Source organism: Orbicella faveolata, unplaced genomic scaffold, assembly GCF_042242905.1.
Source record: "Orbicella faveolata isolate gen_17 unplaced genomic scaffold, um_ofav_v1 contig_13, whole genome shotgun sequence".
Lineage (NCBI taxonomy): Eukaryota > Metazoa > Cnidaria > Anthozoa > Scleractinia > Merulinidae > Orbicella > Orbicella faveolata.
Window position 1 is genome coordinate 25,439,684 of NW_028301540.1, and position 17,554 is coordinate 25,457,237.

At 39.5% G+C, this 17,554-nt stretch overlaps 1 protein-coding gene across 13 annotated transcripts in view; it reads right to left on the bottom strand.

The window, feature by feature from the left end:
* Nucleotides 1-17,554, bottom strand: part of LOC110058624 (uncharacterized) — a 147,400-nt gene that overhangs the window by 24,281 nt on the left and 105,565 nt on the right. For 10 of the 13 annotated variants that reach the window (XM_089285168.1, XM_089285178.1, XM_089285174.1 and 7 more), the window contains 31 exons: nt 16,631-16,753; nt 16,015-16,140; nt 15,102-15,224; nt 14,783-14,896; nt 14,279-14,401; nt 13,839-13,961; nt 12,832-12,954; nt 12,062-12,184; nt 11,378-11,500; nt 8,867-8,992; nt 7,948-8,070; nt 6,189-6,308; nt 5,986-6,108; nt 5,534-5,650; nt 5,100-5,219; nt 4,897-5,019; nt 4,572-4,691; nt 4,366-4,488; nt 4,152-4,271; nt 3,951-4,073; nt 3,564-3,686; nt 3,029-3,151; nt 2,516-2,638; nt 2,214-2,336; nt 1,966-2,088; nt 1,741-1,863; nt 1,515-1,637; nt 1,127-1,249; nt 604-726; nt 372-494; nt 131-253 (listed from right to left, as the gene is read on the bottom strand). In XM_089285168.1, the coding sequence (XP_089141294.1) occupies nt 131-253; nt 372-494; nt 604-726; nt 1,127-1,249; nt 1,515-1,637; nt 1,741-1,863; nt 1,966-2,088; nt 2,214-2,336; nt 2,516-2,638; nt 3,029-3,151; nt 3,564-3,686; nt 3,951-4,073; nt 4,152-4,271; nt 4,366-4,488; nt 4,572-4,691; nt 4,897-5,019; nt 5,100-5,219; nt 5,534-5,650; nt 5,986-6,108; nt 6,189-6,308; nt 7,948-8,070; nt 8,867-8,992; nt 11,378-11,500; nt 12,062-12,184; nt 12,832-12,954; nt 13,839-13,961; nt 14,279-14,401; nt 14,783-14,896; nt 15,102-15,224; nt 16,015-16,140; nt 16,631-16,753 (3,792 nt within the window). The remainder of the gene's footprint in view (nt 1-130; nt 254-371; nt 495-603; nt 727-1,126; nt 1,250-1,514; nt 1,638-1,740; nt 1,864-1,965; nt 2,089-2,213; nt 2,337-2,515; nt 2,639-3,028; nt 3,152-3,563; nt 3,687-3,950; nt 4,074-4,151; nt 4,272-4,365; nt 4,489-4,571; nt 4,692-4,896; nt 5,020-5,099; nt 5,220-5,533; nt 5,651-5,985; nt 6,109-6,188; nt 6,309-7,947; nt 8,071-8,866; nt 8,993-11,377; nt 11,501-12,061; nt 12,185-12,831; nt 12,955-13,838; nt 13,962-14,278; nt 14,402-14,782; nt 14,897-15,101; nt 15,225-16,014; nt 16,141-16,630; nt 16,754-17,554) is intronic. The other 3 variants (XM_089285172.1, XM_089285177.1, XM_089285180.1) reach the window with 3 other exon arrangements.

The window sequence follows — 17,554 nt, forward strand, 5'->3', positions numbered from 1 at the left end:
GTCTGTAGTTTAAAAGAACACAGTATAGGATGGGTGTTGTAATTTTACAGGTGCACTTGAGAATCAATTGATATTGCGAGGTTGGTCATTTTTTTGTGTTTAAAGGCAAAATAACGACATTCGCCTCTACCTTGACAAGATGCTTCATCTCCGGTGAATCCTTGTTTACAAGTGCAACTAAAAGAACCGTCACTGTTGGTACAGTCAGCATTTGCGTCACACGGACTGGGATCAGCTGAGCACTCATCTATATCTGATTCGTTAAGAATGGAAATAAGTGGTTGTAAACGCAGATTAAATGGGATTCTAACTTGATGACGACGTGAGAAGGATTGTAAAAATTGTGTTGTGTAAAAAGCATTCTAAGATACCTTTACAAGCTGTCCCATTTCCGGTAAATCCCTGTTTACAAGTGCAGCTATAAGAACCGGCGCTGTTGGTGCAATCAGCGTTCACGTCACATTGACCGGAGTCCGCAGAACACTCATCGATGTCTATTGTGATAAAAACGGAATAAATGCTTATTTACAGTGACAGAAAATGAGGAAAACTACCATTGAAACTATCGATCACGTGTTCTTTATGGCTCTTTGTTTTGGATACCTTCACAAACTGCTCCATTCCCAGTAAATCCCTGTTTGCAAGTACAGCTATAAGACCCGTCAGTGTTGGCACAATCAGCGTTCACGTCACAGGGACTCGTATCTGCAGAGCACTCATCGATATCTGAATAAAACAAAGATGTTGAAATATTATTTCTCGGAAAAAAATGTTTGACACTGGTCTTTTATATATGTTGAGACATCATGTAGATATGTTTACAGATAATCTATATTCCAAGCACTGAGTTTAAAAGTTAATGTACAACCGCTGTAAATTTAATTGAAAAAGTGACACCATCCCTCCCTCCTCCATGTTAATGATACAAATATGACGCATTCTGCTTTTCGCTCGAATTCTTCACTGATTCCTGGAAATGTGGGGGTGGTTTAATTTCTGTCTTTATTCCTACATAGACTGTAGGTAGAAATGATGCGACAGCAAAGACTGAATAGTGCATGTGATTGTAAGGAAGGCGAAAAATTTGAATTCGTGTCTAATGGAAAGGACTTCCCTTTTCGCTCACCTTGACAGGTTATTCCATCTCCAGTGAATCCTTGTTTGCAAGTGCAGCTCGAAGAACCATCGGTGTTGACGCAAACTGCATTTTGATCGCACGGGTTGGCATCTGGAGCACACTCATTGATATCTTATGAGTCGCAAAAAAGAAGCGATTGTGAGAAGGACGCAATCTAGATAAGTAATCATACCAGTTCCAAACACAGAGAGAAGTGCTTAATAAACCAAAATGGCAGGGGGATGAAATGGAGACGAGTAACGTAAGAACGACAGAGGAAATCTGCATAGTTTTAAAGATTTATCTCGCGTTGTCCTATAAAACAAACAATGGGGATTTTCTGATGTAGTATGTAAAGTCACGGCTACAGGAAGAGTTTAGAAATTGTCTTGCCCACCTTCGCAAGATGTTCCATCTCCAGTGAATCCTTGTTTGCAAGTACAGCTATAAGAACCCTCATTGTTGGCACATTTAGCGTTCTGGTCACACAGATTGGAATCCGCAGAGCACTCATCGATATCTGATTTCAGAGAAAGGAATCATTACTTAGTTGATGTCTTTCCATCAAAGAGTTCAAAAACGTGGGAGTAGTGATGGAGTGGGGAACCAAGTATGGGTAGTACCTTCACAAGCTGAACCATCTCCAGTGAATCCCTGCTTACAAGTACAGCTGTAAGAACCCTCAGCGTTGGTACAATCAGCGTTCTCGTCACAAGGACTTAATACTTCGGAACACTCATCAATATCTGACGTAGTCAAGTAGAGAAAGGAAATGTTTAATTAAAGACCCAAACCGCCCCACGCCGCAGTTACTTGCTTTGATTCGAAATCAGATTTTCCCTTGTTACCTTCACACACAGTCCCATTTCCAGTAAATCCCTGTTTGCATGTACAGCTGAAAAAACCGTCACTGTTGGCACAATCAGCGTTTTCATCACAAGGACTTGATTCTGCAGAACATTCGTCGACATCTGATGAAAACACGAGAAATAATCCGTTCGTACGTTTCAGTATAATTCCATTGGATTGTGACATAAACATATCTTTGCTAAGATGATATAAAGTGAAATATTTTGTTCAGAACTTCCTCTCATACCGTTACAAACCGTGCCATTGCCAGCGAATCCTTGCTTACAAGTACAGCTATACGAACCGCCACTATTGGTACAGTCTGCATTTTCATCACAAGGACTAGGATTCGAGGAACACTCATCAATATCTGCAAAAACAATACACATTTCGCGGCTCTTGATAGTGTACTGAACGGGAGCACTGCAATTATTAACGATAAAGGTCAATTAAAATGCCTTTTTAAAAGTTACGCGAGAAGAGTGCACTTCAGCAAAGTCTCTTGCAAACCTTCGCTTAGTGGTTTTCTTCGTTAAATGTTTGATTTACCTTCACAAACTGTCCCATTTCCAGTAAATCCTTGTTTACATGCACAGCTGTAAGAACCTTCGCTGTTGGCACAGTCTGCGCTCTCGTCACATGGAGTGGAATCCGCTGAACACTCATCTATATCTGATGTTTTGAAAGTAAGAGAGGAGGTCACTCTAGAAGCTAAGGTGTTGGGTAGTGTGTCTATGTCAGTGGATTACTGTGTGCAGAAGTCGTGCTTATGCAATCATTGCTTTCATTTTGGAGACAGACAACATTTTTGGGAGAAATGCAGTGTGTGCTAGGCCACAGGGATATTTTTGTCTTCCTTAGCAAGTGTCTTGAGTATAATGTTTCTCGGTTATTCCTATTTCTGTTACATTAAATCTTAATCGTCCCAAAGAGCTCGAGTTTAACACTTTTCAATCAAAGGCTTCCTTGAGCACCTATGATGTTCTCGGGACGTTGGTTTCAACGCATCTTACTATTAAGAAAGAAATTGAAGAATCTTAGTCAATAAGATGTGCTGGTTACCTTGACAGTATGTCCCATTTCCTGTGAAGCCGTCATTGCAGGCACAAGTGTAGGAACCGTTGGTGTTGGTACATGCAGCGCTTGCATCACATGGACTGGGATCTGCCAAGCACTCATTGACATCTGAAGGAAACATGCACGATAGAAAACAACCAAGTTATATCAACTGATTCAAGTTGACCATCGTGGTAATCTTCCCTTGAAAAAATTCTTCTAACCAGAAGGTGTTATCGATAACCGGAAAACAATGTAGGTTAAGTAAAAAATAGTACAGCCGTTACCGAAATGAGAACGCATAGCTATTCACAAGGCGCGCATTAGAGTAACTCCATTAATGTCGCTTAATTTTGGAAAAATCTCTATAAAGATATGATTGTCTTGCGTAGTAGTTAGCATTCCATCCATGCCGCTGCAGGCCTGGAGAACTCTATATTTCACTGCAAAAGTGGAGGCTTCTTGCAGTCAACCGACATCATTACCAAAAAAAAGGTAATGGAAGCAGCTGTAATAAAAAACAACAAAATCAAAGAATTACCGAGACAAATAACTCCATTTCCGACGAAGCCATCTTTGCAAGTACAAGTAAACGATCCATCGTTATTGAAACAATCTGCGTTTTTATCACAAGGGTTTCCATTCTTTGTACATTCGTCGACGTCTGGAACCAAGTATAGAATTGATCAATACCTGTTTTATATTAGAGTTAATGTATCCATAAATTGGATCCACATCATTAATAGTACAAAGGAAGAGCAGTATGATAACTTGCGCTGATGGCTGATGCCACAGATTTTAAAACATCCTAATCTGCCTTAAGATAAAATAACTCTAGATAGTAGTCAAGCGGCTAGGTAAGGTGTAAGCAAAACCAATCACGCGATGAAAATAGGCAAACACAAGTAGTTTACAAATGGTAACTTACCAACACAAATTGTTCCATTTCCTGTAAATCCATCTTTGCAAGTACAGGTAAAAGATCCATCGTTGTTGAAACAGTTGGCATTGTTGTCACATGGGCCGCCATTCTTTGAACACTCGTCGATATCTGAGAAAAGATTTGCATACCATGTAAACCATATTAAAAAACCAAGAAACCAGAAAACAAAAATATGAAAATGAGTACCATTGCACGATGTTCCATTTCCAGTGAATCCCAGTCGACAAGTACAGACAAAAGAGCCTTTGGTGTTGACACAGACAGCATTCTCGTCACACAGGTCCGATGTCACACATTCATCGATATCTAACGACAAAAATATCAAATATGTTACCGTGTACGCCCGTTTATGTAAGTCTTGATGTTCACAAGCACAACCTGTTCTTAGAATTTTACTTACCAACACAAACTGTTCCATTTCCTGTATATCCATCTTTGCAAGTACAAGTGTACGATCCGTCATTGTTCAAACAATCCGCCTTTTCATCACAAGGGCCGCCATTCTTTGAACACTCGTCGATGTCTATGGGAAAACAAATAATTAGAACACGAGAAACTTGATGTCACGTATAAGTAGCTCGAAAAATAGCACTTTGCAATATTTACCATTGCAAGTTGTTCCATTTCCAGTGAATCCCTGTCTACAAGTACAGATGAAAGAGCTGTCAGTGTTGACGCAGTCAGCGTTTTCGTCACAAGGTTTCGACGACAGGCATTCATCGATATCTATTAAGAAACAACAATTTTCAGTTTTGTCGTCTGCGCCAGTTGATTTAATGTTTCTCGTTGAGGACAAGCAACAGAAAAGCAGGCAAACAGACCGAGAGGCAAAAAAAAAAAATAAAAAAAATAAATGAAAAATAGAACTAAAGAAATTAATTAAATGTGAAAAAAGCCCGAAGGTACAAATATTCTTCAAATTGTAATTTACCAACACAAACTGTTCCATTTCCCGTAAATCCTTCTTTGCAAGTACAAGTGTACGATCCATCATTGTTCAAACAGTCGGCATTCTCGTTACATGTGCTGCCATTCTTTGAACATTCGTCAATGTCTAAGACAAAATTGTTAGTTAAACGAAAAATTTCATGCCAAGTATATACAGCTCAAAAGCTACGACAGTATAACAATCACCTTTACAAGTTGATCCATTTCCAGTGAATCCTTTTTTGCAAGAACATATGAAAGAGCCGTTGGTGTTGACACAATCAGCATTTTCGTCACACGTGTTCGCGACCAGACACTCGTCGACATCTGACGAGAAACAAAAACGTTCATTCAATTTGAGTGTTCTGTTCCTCTTTCAAGTCAGACAAAAATGTGAAACCAGGGAGGCATTCTCATCGAAGTTCTTGCCCTTCCATTTTACGCTACTGGCTACAACGTTTAATTGGTGAACTTGGTACGTTATAACCCACAAGGATTTCCAGTGGAAGGTTGCAAAAGGAAAAATAAAGAATGCGGAGGCAGAAGTTGTGTGCATTGTTCTTGCCAGTCTCCAATCTCCCCTCCCCTTTGTCGTTTATCTCCACAAGGCTTACAAGAAGAATTCACAAGAAGCCTATTACCTGTGCATGATTCTCCATCTCCTTCAAATCCACGACGACAGGAACACTCGTATGAACCGTTTGTATTTAAACATGCTGCTTTAACATCGCAAGGGTTGACTGCACACTCATCAATATCTAATATGAACAAAAATAAATTAAAAATGTACATCGAGACGCCGGATCGAAGCGATACAACATGCAATACGTTTTAGTCATATGAGGTTCACAGTAATGTGGTTATGAATTACAAGGATGCTCGTTTAAATCTTCCCCTTATGATGAACTTAAACGAGAATGTTTTAAAACAGTAACAGTAGAGTGTGAGCTACAATGGGTAAGGCACAAAAACCACCAAACCGACGGCCATCAGCCAACCAACTAGCCAAACAAACAAACAAACAAACAAACAAACAAACAGAAGCAGAATTATATACAAGGCACATGCAACATGTATGTAGAATATAATTTACCAACACAAGCTGTTCCATTTCCAGTAAAACCATCTTTGCAAGTACAAGTGTACGATCCGTCATTGTTCGAACAATCCGCATTCTCGTCACAAGGGCTGCCATTCTTGGAACACTCGTCGATATCTGAGACAAAATAAATAATTACAACGTCATGCTATGAACAAACAGCTCAGAACGTAGCGTACAAACATATTCATGAGTACCTTTGCAAGTGGTTCCATTTCCAGTAAATCCTTTCCTACAAGTACAGGTGAAAGAACCGTTGTTGTTTACGCAGTCAGCATTTTCATCACATGGGTTGGTGGTCAGGCACTCATTGATATCTAAAGAATAAAATTTTTCATTTACTACACTTGGTCAGTTAAATTAACAATTTTGCTGGTAAACAATGTGAACAATTACAGAAACAATTACAATCGTTTATATTGCTCGGGACAACATTGACAGGAGGGGAGAAAATTCTCAGAAAATTCACGAAACATTCTTTAGTTCAATTTTCAGTACACAGTAGCCACCTGGAATAAAGGATTAGCAAGTCAAAACCCAAGGGTTTTAATTGTTACCTGTGCAGGTTTCTCCGTCCCGTTCAAATCCAGGGCCGCAGAACACCCGAATGAGCCGTTTTTATTGAAACGCGCAGCATTCACATTACAAAGATTGGATTCACACTAGTACTCATCAATAACTAACATAAATTGGAAGCGCTTGCACTAAATCACTGATGCTGGTTACTTGTTAAGTGGAATTTGTGTATGTCTACGAGTTTATAACAACATTGATTTTAATTCATTGACGCAAAATACACTGCAAACAACGCTTGAGTTTCGCAGCATTTCGTATTATTATTATTTATTATTATTATTTTTTCTTAATTAGTCAGATTCATGCTGGCGGATGCTGAGTTCTCAGTCGTGGGTACAAGTTAAGTGTTTTGTTTAAGGAAATAAAAATTAAAACTAATAATTATTAGACTAATAAACACCTGGTAAATCAATCATAGATTAAGCATAGAAATCGCATAGTAGTTATATTAACTATGCTTGTCTTGGGCGATGCTGAAGTGTAGCGTCAAGAAAACTCTACCTTCGCAGTTCCTTCCGTCTCCCGAGTATCCAGCAAGACATGAACAGATGAATGAGCCCGCAGTGTTTTTGCACCCAGCAAACAAGTGGCGGTCATCCGTACCTTTCAAACACTCATCTTCGTCGGAGGAAGATAAGCAAAAACTTCGTTTCAATTAACTTAATTTTCTATTGAGCAGGCTACCAGGAATGATGGTATGTTTTACTCAATGTATTTTTTTTTTAATATTTCCCGAAGAAGTTTTGGGAAAATCCGAAAATTTTTGAAATTCAAAGATATTCCTAGCGAGATTGTCTTCAAATCTACAGATTTTGGAAAATATTGTTACATTCGCCACTGGAATTGCCGGAAAACCGGAGTATTTGATCGAACGGAAAGCGCACATATATAATATATCCTCTGACGGAAGTAATCAACGCGTTTGATGCAGTCCTGTTTGTGGGGTTCAAAAGGAAATCATCCTGGCGAAGGCTAGGTTTCCCAACAGAACAACACGGGAATGACTGCATCACGTTCTACCTTCTTGCGTTTATATCCGTTGTCGTTAATTTTTGAACTCAGTTTATTTTATATTTCAACTGTACGTGGCTGTTTTTTTTCTGATATGTTAACTTTTTTTAAAATTTGTCCTTATCAAATACTGATTGTTAACAACCGTAGGGCAGAATAAGTTTGCTTTCAACATTTATATCATCTCAGATGTGGAGGTTTAACCAGTTAGCCTCTCGATCGAGTTAGAAACTTTTGAGATTTTCATCATGTCTAACATTCTAAAGTGAAGTAATTAATATAGTCACAAAAAGCAAGCAAGCAAACAAACAAACAAACAAACAACAGCAACAACAAAACGAAAGTGTACAGTGTTCTGTTCAGTTGTACCTTGACATAAATTGCCGTCTCCTTCAAACCCAGTCTTACATCGACAAGTGTAGCTGCCTTCTGTGTTAGAGCAATTGGCGTTCTCGTCGCACTCATTAGCTCCCGTTTCGCATTCGTTAATGTCTTTCAAAAGAAAAGAATAAAGGACCCAACTCGTGGATTAGTTGAAAAAGCATAACGATGCGCACGATTCAAGAAAGCAACATAAATTGCAGTCTGGTTCCCAGGTGCCGCGATCCTTTTGGTCGCTCGGTCACGGTTGAACGAGAGCGCTTGGGCTCTGGGGACGAGATTGTTAAAAATGCCACAAGGCCAAAGGACGTCTAAACACATGTGCGACCGCTGGAAATGAGTAAAGGAAGCATTATGTCTCATCGCTGGGGCGGATGCAGGATTTAAGTGAAGGGGGTTCGAGATGCGGACCGCCGAAGGCAGTCTCCCTATAGGGGAGCCTCCACTGTAAAATATTAACACAATTGAGGTCCTCGGAAATGGGATTTCCGACATTCTGGGGCCAAGTCAGCAAGGCTCACTTTTCTAAATTTTATTGGGTTGGACCAGACCTCCCGGGTCGCCGCCTCCACCAACCTTATGGTTTGGAACAGGGCACGTTCGATATATCAATCATTCTAACGTAACTCCGAGTCTTTCAGGACAAACACCTATATTTGGTATTGCTTTCTTTGTATCCAAGCGTCTTCTGGGAATTGAGGGACAAAAGAAACTTTGCAGATTTACAATTTTGACCCGAAAGCCTTGGAGCAATGTTAGAATATTGAGATATCGAGCGTTGCGTATTGTTGCCGGCTTTTCTTTGCTTCAGCCCAACTCTGTTACTGAAATGAGCTATAATTGTTTGACGTTTTTATGGATAGTCGATTATATACTGTTTCTGGGAATTTCCGTCAAAGAATCTCACCCGAACAGTTTCCGTCGAGTTCTTGCTTGAATCCAGTAGAACATTCACATTTGTAAGACCCATCTGTGTTAACGCACTGCGCGCCATAAACACATGTGACATTCAATAGCAAACACTCGTCGACATCTGCAAAAACATCAACCCTGCGGTGAAGATATTCCTTCCTTCCTTGGATTTGAGTTTTAGTCGACTGTATAGCTGAAACGATTAGCTCCTATATTCTCATAACTTGTCACTTGAGTCTTAGATAAACGAAATAGAGAGAAGTCGGTGCAAAATCAGTCCATATGTGTCATTGCTTAAAGGGATACCTTATAACATGACATTTTCGCGACACGTTAATTTCACGAATTTCGCAATTTAAAAAAATGTCGCGAAATTAATTAAAAAGTGACGCGAACAATAAGTGTCGCGAACTAAACATGACACGAAAATTAAGTGACTAACATATGCATTATGCTATTGTTAACATATAGTCCAGCCATTGCGTTTTTGTTACTTTTGGCGTTATTCCGGGCGTCATTGTACCTTTGACAAAGTCGGTTTACTAAATTCGAGGACGTGTTTAAGTAACATTGCTAAGGAAATAAATTGTGTGTAACTCGAAAACGCGAATTTAAAGCCAGTGATTCAAAATACAAAATTTTCGTAGAAAAGCAGAATTTAAGGGTCGCGAAATATGTGCACCCCAAAATCGCGAAATAAACGTGTCGCGAAAATTTCATGTAATAACTGAAGGTAGAAGGGATTATGTGATATGTCAAAAAGGACGTTTGCGTGACAAAAGATGTTTCCCCAAGGAAACTCAACCGTCGATATCCATTTCCCCGGAAGTATTTTCCAAACAACAATACCGTGGTTTACTAGTGTGAGGTCTAGACTAGAAGTTTTGCCGCACAGAGTGGAAGTAGTGTCATCTTTGCATGGGCGGTCACGCACTCGTTGTCCCGCAACTCTCAGAACATGAAAAGAATTAACCCCCTGATGAAATGCCTGCTTCTTGCCAAGCGTCGCTACCATGTTCACACCCGCTTCCAGTTAACAATATCATTGCGCAAGTAGGGCTTCCCATCCCGAATAAAACAAAGCAATAGTATATACTTTTTTGTGTGATGATTGAAGTGAATGTTATGAGTTTACTCCAAACAAGATCATGATTGTCCCGCGTTGTCACCGTTAGACAGATGCCCAGAGCCTTCAGAGGTTAAATCAAAAGAAAACAAACCCCGCATTAGAGTGATTTAAAAAATCTGCTTTCTTTTCTTCCCGCGTCCGAGTATGTCGTCAACAGGCGACGAAGATTAAGAACGTATTCAACTTATTATTGTTTTGCTGTACCAACAAATTTTCATCGAAACACTTGCTTGTCAATAGATATGGAGAATTAATGTTCTAAACTTAGGGCTGTAAGGCTAAATACAGCCTCAAGTGTACAAACTTTAGCGGGTGTCGATGTCAGATGCTGACCACTCCGCTGGAAAAGTATTGATTTTCAAAAGGGCGGTATTGCGGCAAATCAATTAAGTAGTTAATCCCTTATTCTGGTACACGGCCAAGTCTGGCGAAATTGTGATCATGTCCTAAAGATAGATTCCTTTCAGTTTCGCTAGTTTTGTCCCAGTCGATAAAGAAAGTAGACGTCAACAGAAAGTTCTGTCGTCTTGCCTTTTTTATAAAATCGTCAAAGTTCGCCGATTAATTTCGTCTTAGCAAATAATAAATAATAAATCAATCATCATTGTGTTAAATAAAGCAAATTTGAAATGACATAACTCTGCTTGATGCCGTCAGAAGAAGATGCTGAACCAAGAACAGTTCTAAACATTTTCTACGGTTTAACGAACAAGGGAATAAATGTATCTACAACAAAGGAACGATGAGTTTACTGAAACTGCAATTGAAGAGAAAATCAACACTGAGTATTATAATCTGTTAAGTGTTTCTTCACTTTTGGCTCTGCGCCTGCTATTTCATCGTGTAACAAACGATTTCTGCGGTTAACAACAAAAAGCCATGCGCCTAGAACAATTTCGCAGCGGGTAACCTTGCTTAGAAGACTTCAAATTTTATTTGGGGAACACAGTGGTGAAAAAAAAAAAAAACCAAGGTTTTCTGACAGAACAGATTATTGTTTTATTGAAAATAATTATACGCTGACGACTGAGATCGAAAAATCGATAAGGCGGACAACGGAGGTTATCAAACCGATTAGGAGGTCATTGGGAATAATCGAATCGAAGTTGTTGAAGGCCGAATTACCGTTCGTCGATGTATAAGCGTATGGAATTGAAGTCACCGATCGAGTTAAGGAACGAAGTCGAACACGTTATTCTTTCAATAAAGGACCGGTCAACAGCAACAGCAAATCGCAGGCATTTCATGCGGTGAGATGAAGCGGAAGATAAGTCAAAGATGAGGAGAGACAGACAGACAAAGACAAGTTGAAGACAATTTTACTTGTTGCATTTTAACGTCCCCCTTTCCCGCCTACCTTCTCAATACCACCGTTACCTGAACAATTTTGGCCGTTTCCACGGTATCCATCGTTACAGCTGCACGTGTAGGAGCCATCAGTGTTTGTACAAAGCGCGTTCTTGTCACAGAGATTCACATCTCGTTCACACTCATCCACATCTGTTGATGGGAAAGACATTTTACTTTCTGCATTAAACAAATAGATATTTGGATATGCGAGGTGATGCGTCTGCATACGTGCACTTGACCCTGCCAACTTGATGTTCTTATAAAAGTAACGAAATTTCATCTGATATTTGAAACTGAGCTCCGTATGGGACGCACCTGTCCTCTAAATATTTGCGCACATCTGTCTTTTCGAATGGATGATGGAATGGAAAGGAGGGGAGAGGAGAGGAAAATAAAGGAATTGAAAGGTAAAGAGAGGAAAGGAATGGGAAAGAAAGAAAATAAACGAATAGGAAGAGATGGGAGAGGAGAGAAAAGGAAAGGGACCGAAAAGGAAGGAATGGAAAAGAAAGGAAAGGCAGGAAAATGATGGGTAAGATAAGAAATTGAAAGGAAAGGAAAAAATAGGAAAGGAAAAGAAAGGAAAAGAAAGGCAAGGTAGAGAAAGAAAATGAAAGGAAAGGAAAGGTAGAAAGCGACACTGAAAACTTTTGACCACCTGCGAGTTAACAACAAATAACAACAACAAGATAAGAAAAGAACCCATCTCACCAGAACAGTTCTTTCCGTCTCCGGTGTAACCAGGTTTGCATGAGCAGGTGTACGAGCTTTGTGTGTTGCTGCAATCCGCATTAGCATTGCAATCAGATGTCCCAGAAATGCATTCATCAATGTCTACGTTCAGGACAATAATAAAAAAAATAACTATGTTAGAATTACTACTTTATTATTACTACTCTTTCTATCCCTTTGAAAAATGCAAAGAGAAAGTGTTTTGGGTTATGAGTGGTTAGTGATGCACATTGGTAGGTGCGGAGGCCTGTAATTGGTGAGTTGCAGCTGATGTTAGGAGATTTAGTGATTAACAGATCCTTCTGTGGTGTTTTTAGGCGATGAGACACTTTAATTTTAAAAGTGGGTCACGAAGTCAGTGTTCGACATATTTCCCAAAAATTGCCGGTTGTGAAAATTTGGGGAGATTATCTGCGTTGAACTGACGTCTTGTCATTCTACAGGAAGTGGAGTAATGCTGATAACGCAGTTAAACAAGTTAGCAGATTATATCAAAACAAAGCTTACTAAAATCTTTTGAATGCAATACCACTGTATCAGTTTGGAACATGATTGTGTCAAGCATTTTTGTAAACGATCGAGCGAACAAACGAATGAATGAATGATAATTTAATCAACTGATTGACTGATTGATAGACGGAGTGCTTGATTGATTGATTAATTGATCGATTTAGAATGATTTATTGCTTAATGAAGTAGTCAATTAGTGAGGGAATGAACAACAGTGTCTCCATCTCTTGTGTACCTACCTGAACAAGCTGTCCCATTCCCTGTAAATCCAGATTTACAAATACAGTTGTAAGAGCCTTCACTGTTTGCACAGACTGCGTTGGCATCACAGACAGACGCTCCAGCCGTACATTCATTGACGTCTATATGTGAAAAAACAAAAACCCAGCGACATAACTATTTACTTCCACACAAAAAAACACATTTCATAAAAAGTGACTGTTAGTTTAGCATGAATGTTTCGATAGCCCATTGAGAGTTGGCCTATATAAACCTCCCTATCAAAGCGAAGCCTGGTGCACAACCATTCGTATGAAAACGAGTTTAATTTAATTACATGTGAAGGAAATCTCATTTTCATATGAAAGAAATGGGAAATGGCCTATTGAGACGGGGCTTGCAATGCTCAAAGTCTGTTTCCACGGAGGTAGCGCACTGCACTAGAGAGCAGATATCATATTTTTAGCCTTCCGGGTGCTCAAAACAACTCATTCAGGTGTCTGCATTAGGCTATCCAATCACAAAAGTACAAAGCCGTACGTGGTTTCCCTGGTCTTTCATAAAAACATAACCAGTCTCCGGAAAGTGCTATGCTGGTTTAATGAAAAGGAAAACTCTTTCATCACATTAAACTCTAAAGAAATACTCTTCGGAGCAGCTACTGATAACGATAATAAAATTAAAAAAACTAAATTTCTGCCTCCTCTATGCCAAATTCTACTTTCATTTCCGGACAATCAAACAACGTGCATGTAATTGGGATGTTTTTGTCCGGAAACTACATTTTATGTTGAAAATAGAAGGTTTCGCTTAGTTCAATTTGTCCTCTACTTCTCGCAATCCAAAAAAAAAAAAAAAAACACCCAAGCAAAAGAATCATCTTCTTCCAATAACGGCATTTGTACACCCTCAAGCACACAAAAAAGACACGAAGCAAAAAAAAAAAAAAAAAAGAAAGAAAAAAAGAGCATTCAAATTTTTATTCGCATTACATCCTGACAATTATTCTAAATTCGTAACGTCATACCACTGCACGTTGTTCCGTTTCCAGAATAGCCTGCTTTACAAGTGCAGTTAAACGAGCCTTTGGTATTTAAACAGTCAGCATTGATGTCACACTCGGTTTCCTCCGCCGCACATTCGTCAATATCTAGGTTGAAATCAAATGGTAAAGTTATTTGTTTATTACTGGGATAAGCTCCGGCCTGATGGGCCACTTTGCTCGTATACAGACTTTACCTTTTACCTTACCTGAACATCACTGGAATCTCCATTCACGCATGTTATGCAGTGATCCTAACCCTAACCCTAACCCATGTTTGCCTGAGTTAGCTTCGACACTTAAAGGAGAGTAGAGTTGTTATTTAAAGGTCTATCTAGCAGAGCTATTAACTGTATCGGCAACGAGCCAAAATTCCATGCGATTCTACACTGCTTGCAGTGTTGATGCACAGACAGCATACTTACCTGTGCAAGTCGTCCTGTTTCCAGTAAATCCGGATTTGCACGTGCAGTCATACGAACCTTCGGTGTTTACACACTCTGTATTGTTGTTACAGTCTGCTGTTTCAGCCTCACATTCGTTAATGTCTAAGTTGAAACAGAACGAAGCACTTAGAGCAAGCCAGGTAGTCGAGATATTAGTTAGTCCGTCGGTCTGTTAGTCGGTCAGACTGAGAGTCAGTCGGTTGGTCGTTCAGTCAGTCAGCTGGTGAGACAGCCAGTTAGTCGGTCAGTGCGTCAGACCGTTTGTCCGTCAGTTAGTACCTCAGCCAGTCAGTCAGCTAATCAATCAGTCAGTAAGTCAGTCAGTCAGTCAGTTAGTCAGTCAGGAGTCCGTCAGTCCATCAGTCAGTCAGTCAGTCAGTCAGTCAGTCAGTCAGTCAGCAGTCCGTCAGTCCATCAGTCAGTCAGCCACCAATTGTTTACGCTAGGCAAGAAGTTGTCATTTAACATGGTATTTTTCTCTACCTAGACAAATGTCTCCAAGGCGAGCGAATCCGGATCTACAAGTACACTGATACTTTCCACTAACTTCTAAGCACTCCTCGGTAGCAGAACAAGGCCGGTCACAAACACCTATAGCTGAAAAGGAAAACAAGCAATTTAGCAAGAGCGAACAGATCTCACTTCAACTTATTTCTTCGTGGAGTTGTGATCAAGTAATGGTTTAAGGCGTCAGATTTAACATTTGACGGCAAAGAGTTTATGATAAGCCCCATCTTTGAATTCTGTATGTCCATAGGCTATGAACTTGAAGCTAACTACATAAATGGCTAACTTCACAAACCCGTGCAAGTGGTTCCATTTCCGGTGAAGCCAGGATTACACGTGCAGCTATAGGAACCTTCGGTGTTGGTGCAATACGCGTTTACGTCACAGTCGGTGATTCCAGCGGTGCATTCGTCTAAATCTGTTGACCAACAACACAAATCAACACGGAGAATGAAGCTACTTTCTTGGGTATATAGTCATAATGCAGATTTTCCTTCTTTAAAATTTGAGTGAAATGAACAATCGAATGACTTTAAGGCAGCTACAGTGTACATTACGACAGCAAATTACGATTAAATTAGTCATTATCCTTGAAATAGCAACCTTCTTCGAGACAAAAAAAAAAAAAAAAAAAAAACGGTGTAGAAGAAAAGTAGGCAAAAAAGAACATGAATTGTCAAAACTGAGGCATATGGAGGTAGTTTGCGAACGTCAAACTTGAAAATCTAGGCTTGGTTAATTAGGTTAGTTTTGGGCCGCACTTAAATTTTAAATTTCACTTCTTATTTTTTTTTGTAGTATGTTTAATATCGGAGAATATTCTTTGTATGGGAATTTAGTTTCCCCCAATTATTCTCCAGTCATGTACTTTTTGTAATTTCTGTGATTTATTTACTTGTACTAACATGGCAAAGTATTATTAAACTTAAACTTAAACTTAAAAGTGTCCCAAGATAGGTCATCTCACGTCTGGGACATTGCAAGTCGCTTTTTTACACCACTGCTTTAGCAGTGAACTGAGTTGGCAGATGGTGGTGGAAATAATACCATAGAAAAAAAAAAATCCGTGTTAAATTTTCCACGAAGTTTGCGATCCTCCTTGTTCAAGCAAAACTGGTAACGGCATCTGAAAGTATGGAATTTGTCAACTATGGGAGGCTCGGAGAAGCGGAAATTATTCCAACCGAAGACAGCTCTAGGCTACAAACCTATACAGTTCCCGGCTTCGTTTAGCTGGTACCCTTCAGTGCATCTACAGCTATAGGATCCATCGGTATTTAGACAATCAGAGTTCGCAGGGCAGCTCGCTGAGCCGTCTTCACACTCGTTGCGATCTAGCATGTGACGAAAACAGAAAAATATTAACCATCGATCGTGAATAACACATGCTTATACAGGTCGGTGGGTAAGGCCGGGAATAGACCATTTTACAGTTGTCTGCTCAGTGACCTGGCCTTTGTATGGCAGCGAGGCTAGAGTTGACCTTGTTTTGATACAGACCTCACTGCTTTTGTCATGTAAATGCACCTAGTTAGCATCAGAACAACTTGTTTTACACAACAAAAGCAGTGAGGTCTGTATCAAAACAAGGTCAACTCTAGCCTCGCTGCCATACAAAGGCCAGGTCACTGAGCAGACAACTGTAAAATGGTCTATTGAAATTTTGCTCAATGTTCTTGCAAGGATGAATACGTTTTAAATATGTAAGCAAATGTAGTATGTAGAGGATTCCTAGAGATCATCGAGCATTTCCTCTTAGTATGCATTTGATACAGATTTCCAAGTGCATGGCGTGGCTCATAAATTCATGAAATTAGAACTAACCTGCGCATGTTTTTCCATCACCCTCATAACCTCTGATGCATCTACACACATACAACCCAACCGTGTTAGAACAAAGGGCATTCACGTGGCAATTAGCCTCTCCTGTGGTACACTCGTCAACATCTGTTTCATGAAGAAAAAAAACTTATTAAAAACAAAAACTTTCCAAACATTTTATTGATGAGGAATAAATTACGCCTGGTAGAATTTGCTGTTTCATTAATACTTCAGTAAAAACAGGTCAAACGTTTCTGCTTACACTTAAGTCATGAATTCATAAATATAAATTTGATTTCATTCTGCTTTTCGAGTTCCATACTTCAGATGCATGGTGAGGGTAGACTGCGTTCGGCCAGGTGATCCTGCCACCGGAACTTATCTAGGTTTCCGTAGCATTTCACGGCTGGGAATACTTCCATCTCTCACCAGGATGGGTTACTAGTCCCTCACAGGGTCACCTCCCTCTAACATTAGGGAGCTTGAGAAAAGTATGACGGCAACGGCAACGTCGCTCAACAAAAGGTTTAATGAGGAAAACAATGGTTGTGCACGTGCGTTATAACTCTTAGTACATTTCTTTGCCGTCCTCTGTAAAACAACAACGTGAAATGACCAAATTCTGTGTTGCCTTGAGAACGTGAACCCCGACGGCTGATTTTTAAATTCTTATGTCGAATTCTATGTAAACTAGATTGCATCTATTTACATTTATGTAAACTAGATTACATCCTACATTGTAAATGTTTTAATTCTTATTTTGTAATTATTCTTTATTGTTTATTTATACACGACCCCACAAGCTGCAAGCTTAATTAGTTATCGCGTTTAAATAAAGGTTACTTACTTACTTACTTACTTACTTACTTACATTTATCGATGTGTCTTAGATTCAGTTTCGTGATAGCTTTGTCAGTGATAAAAAAA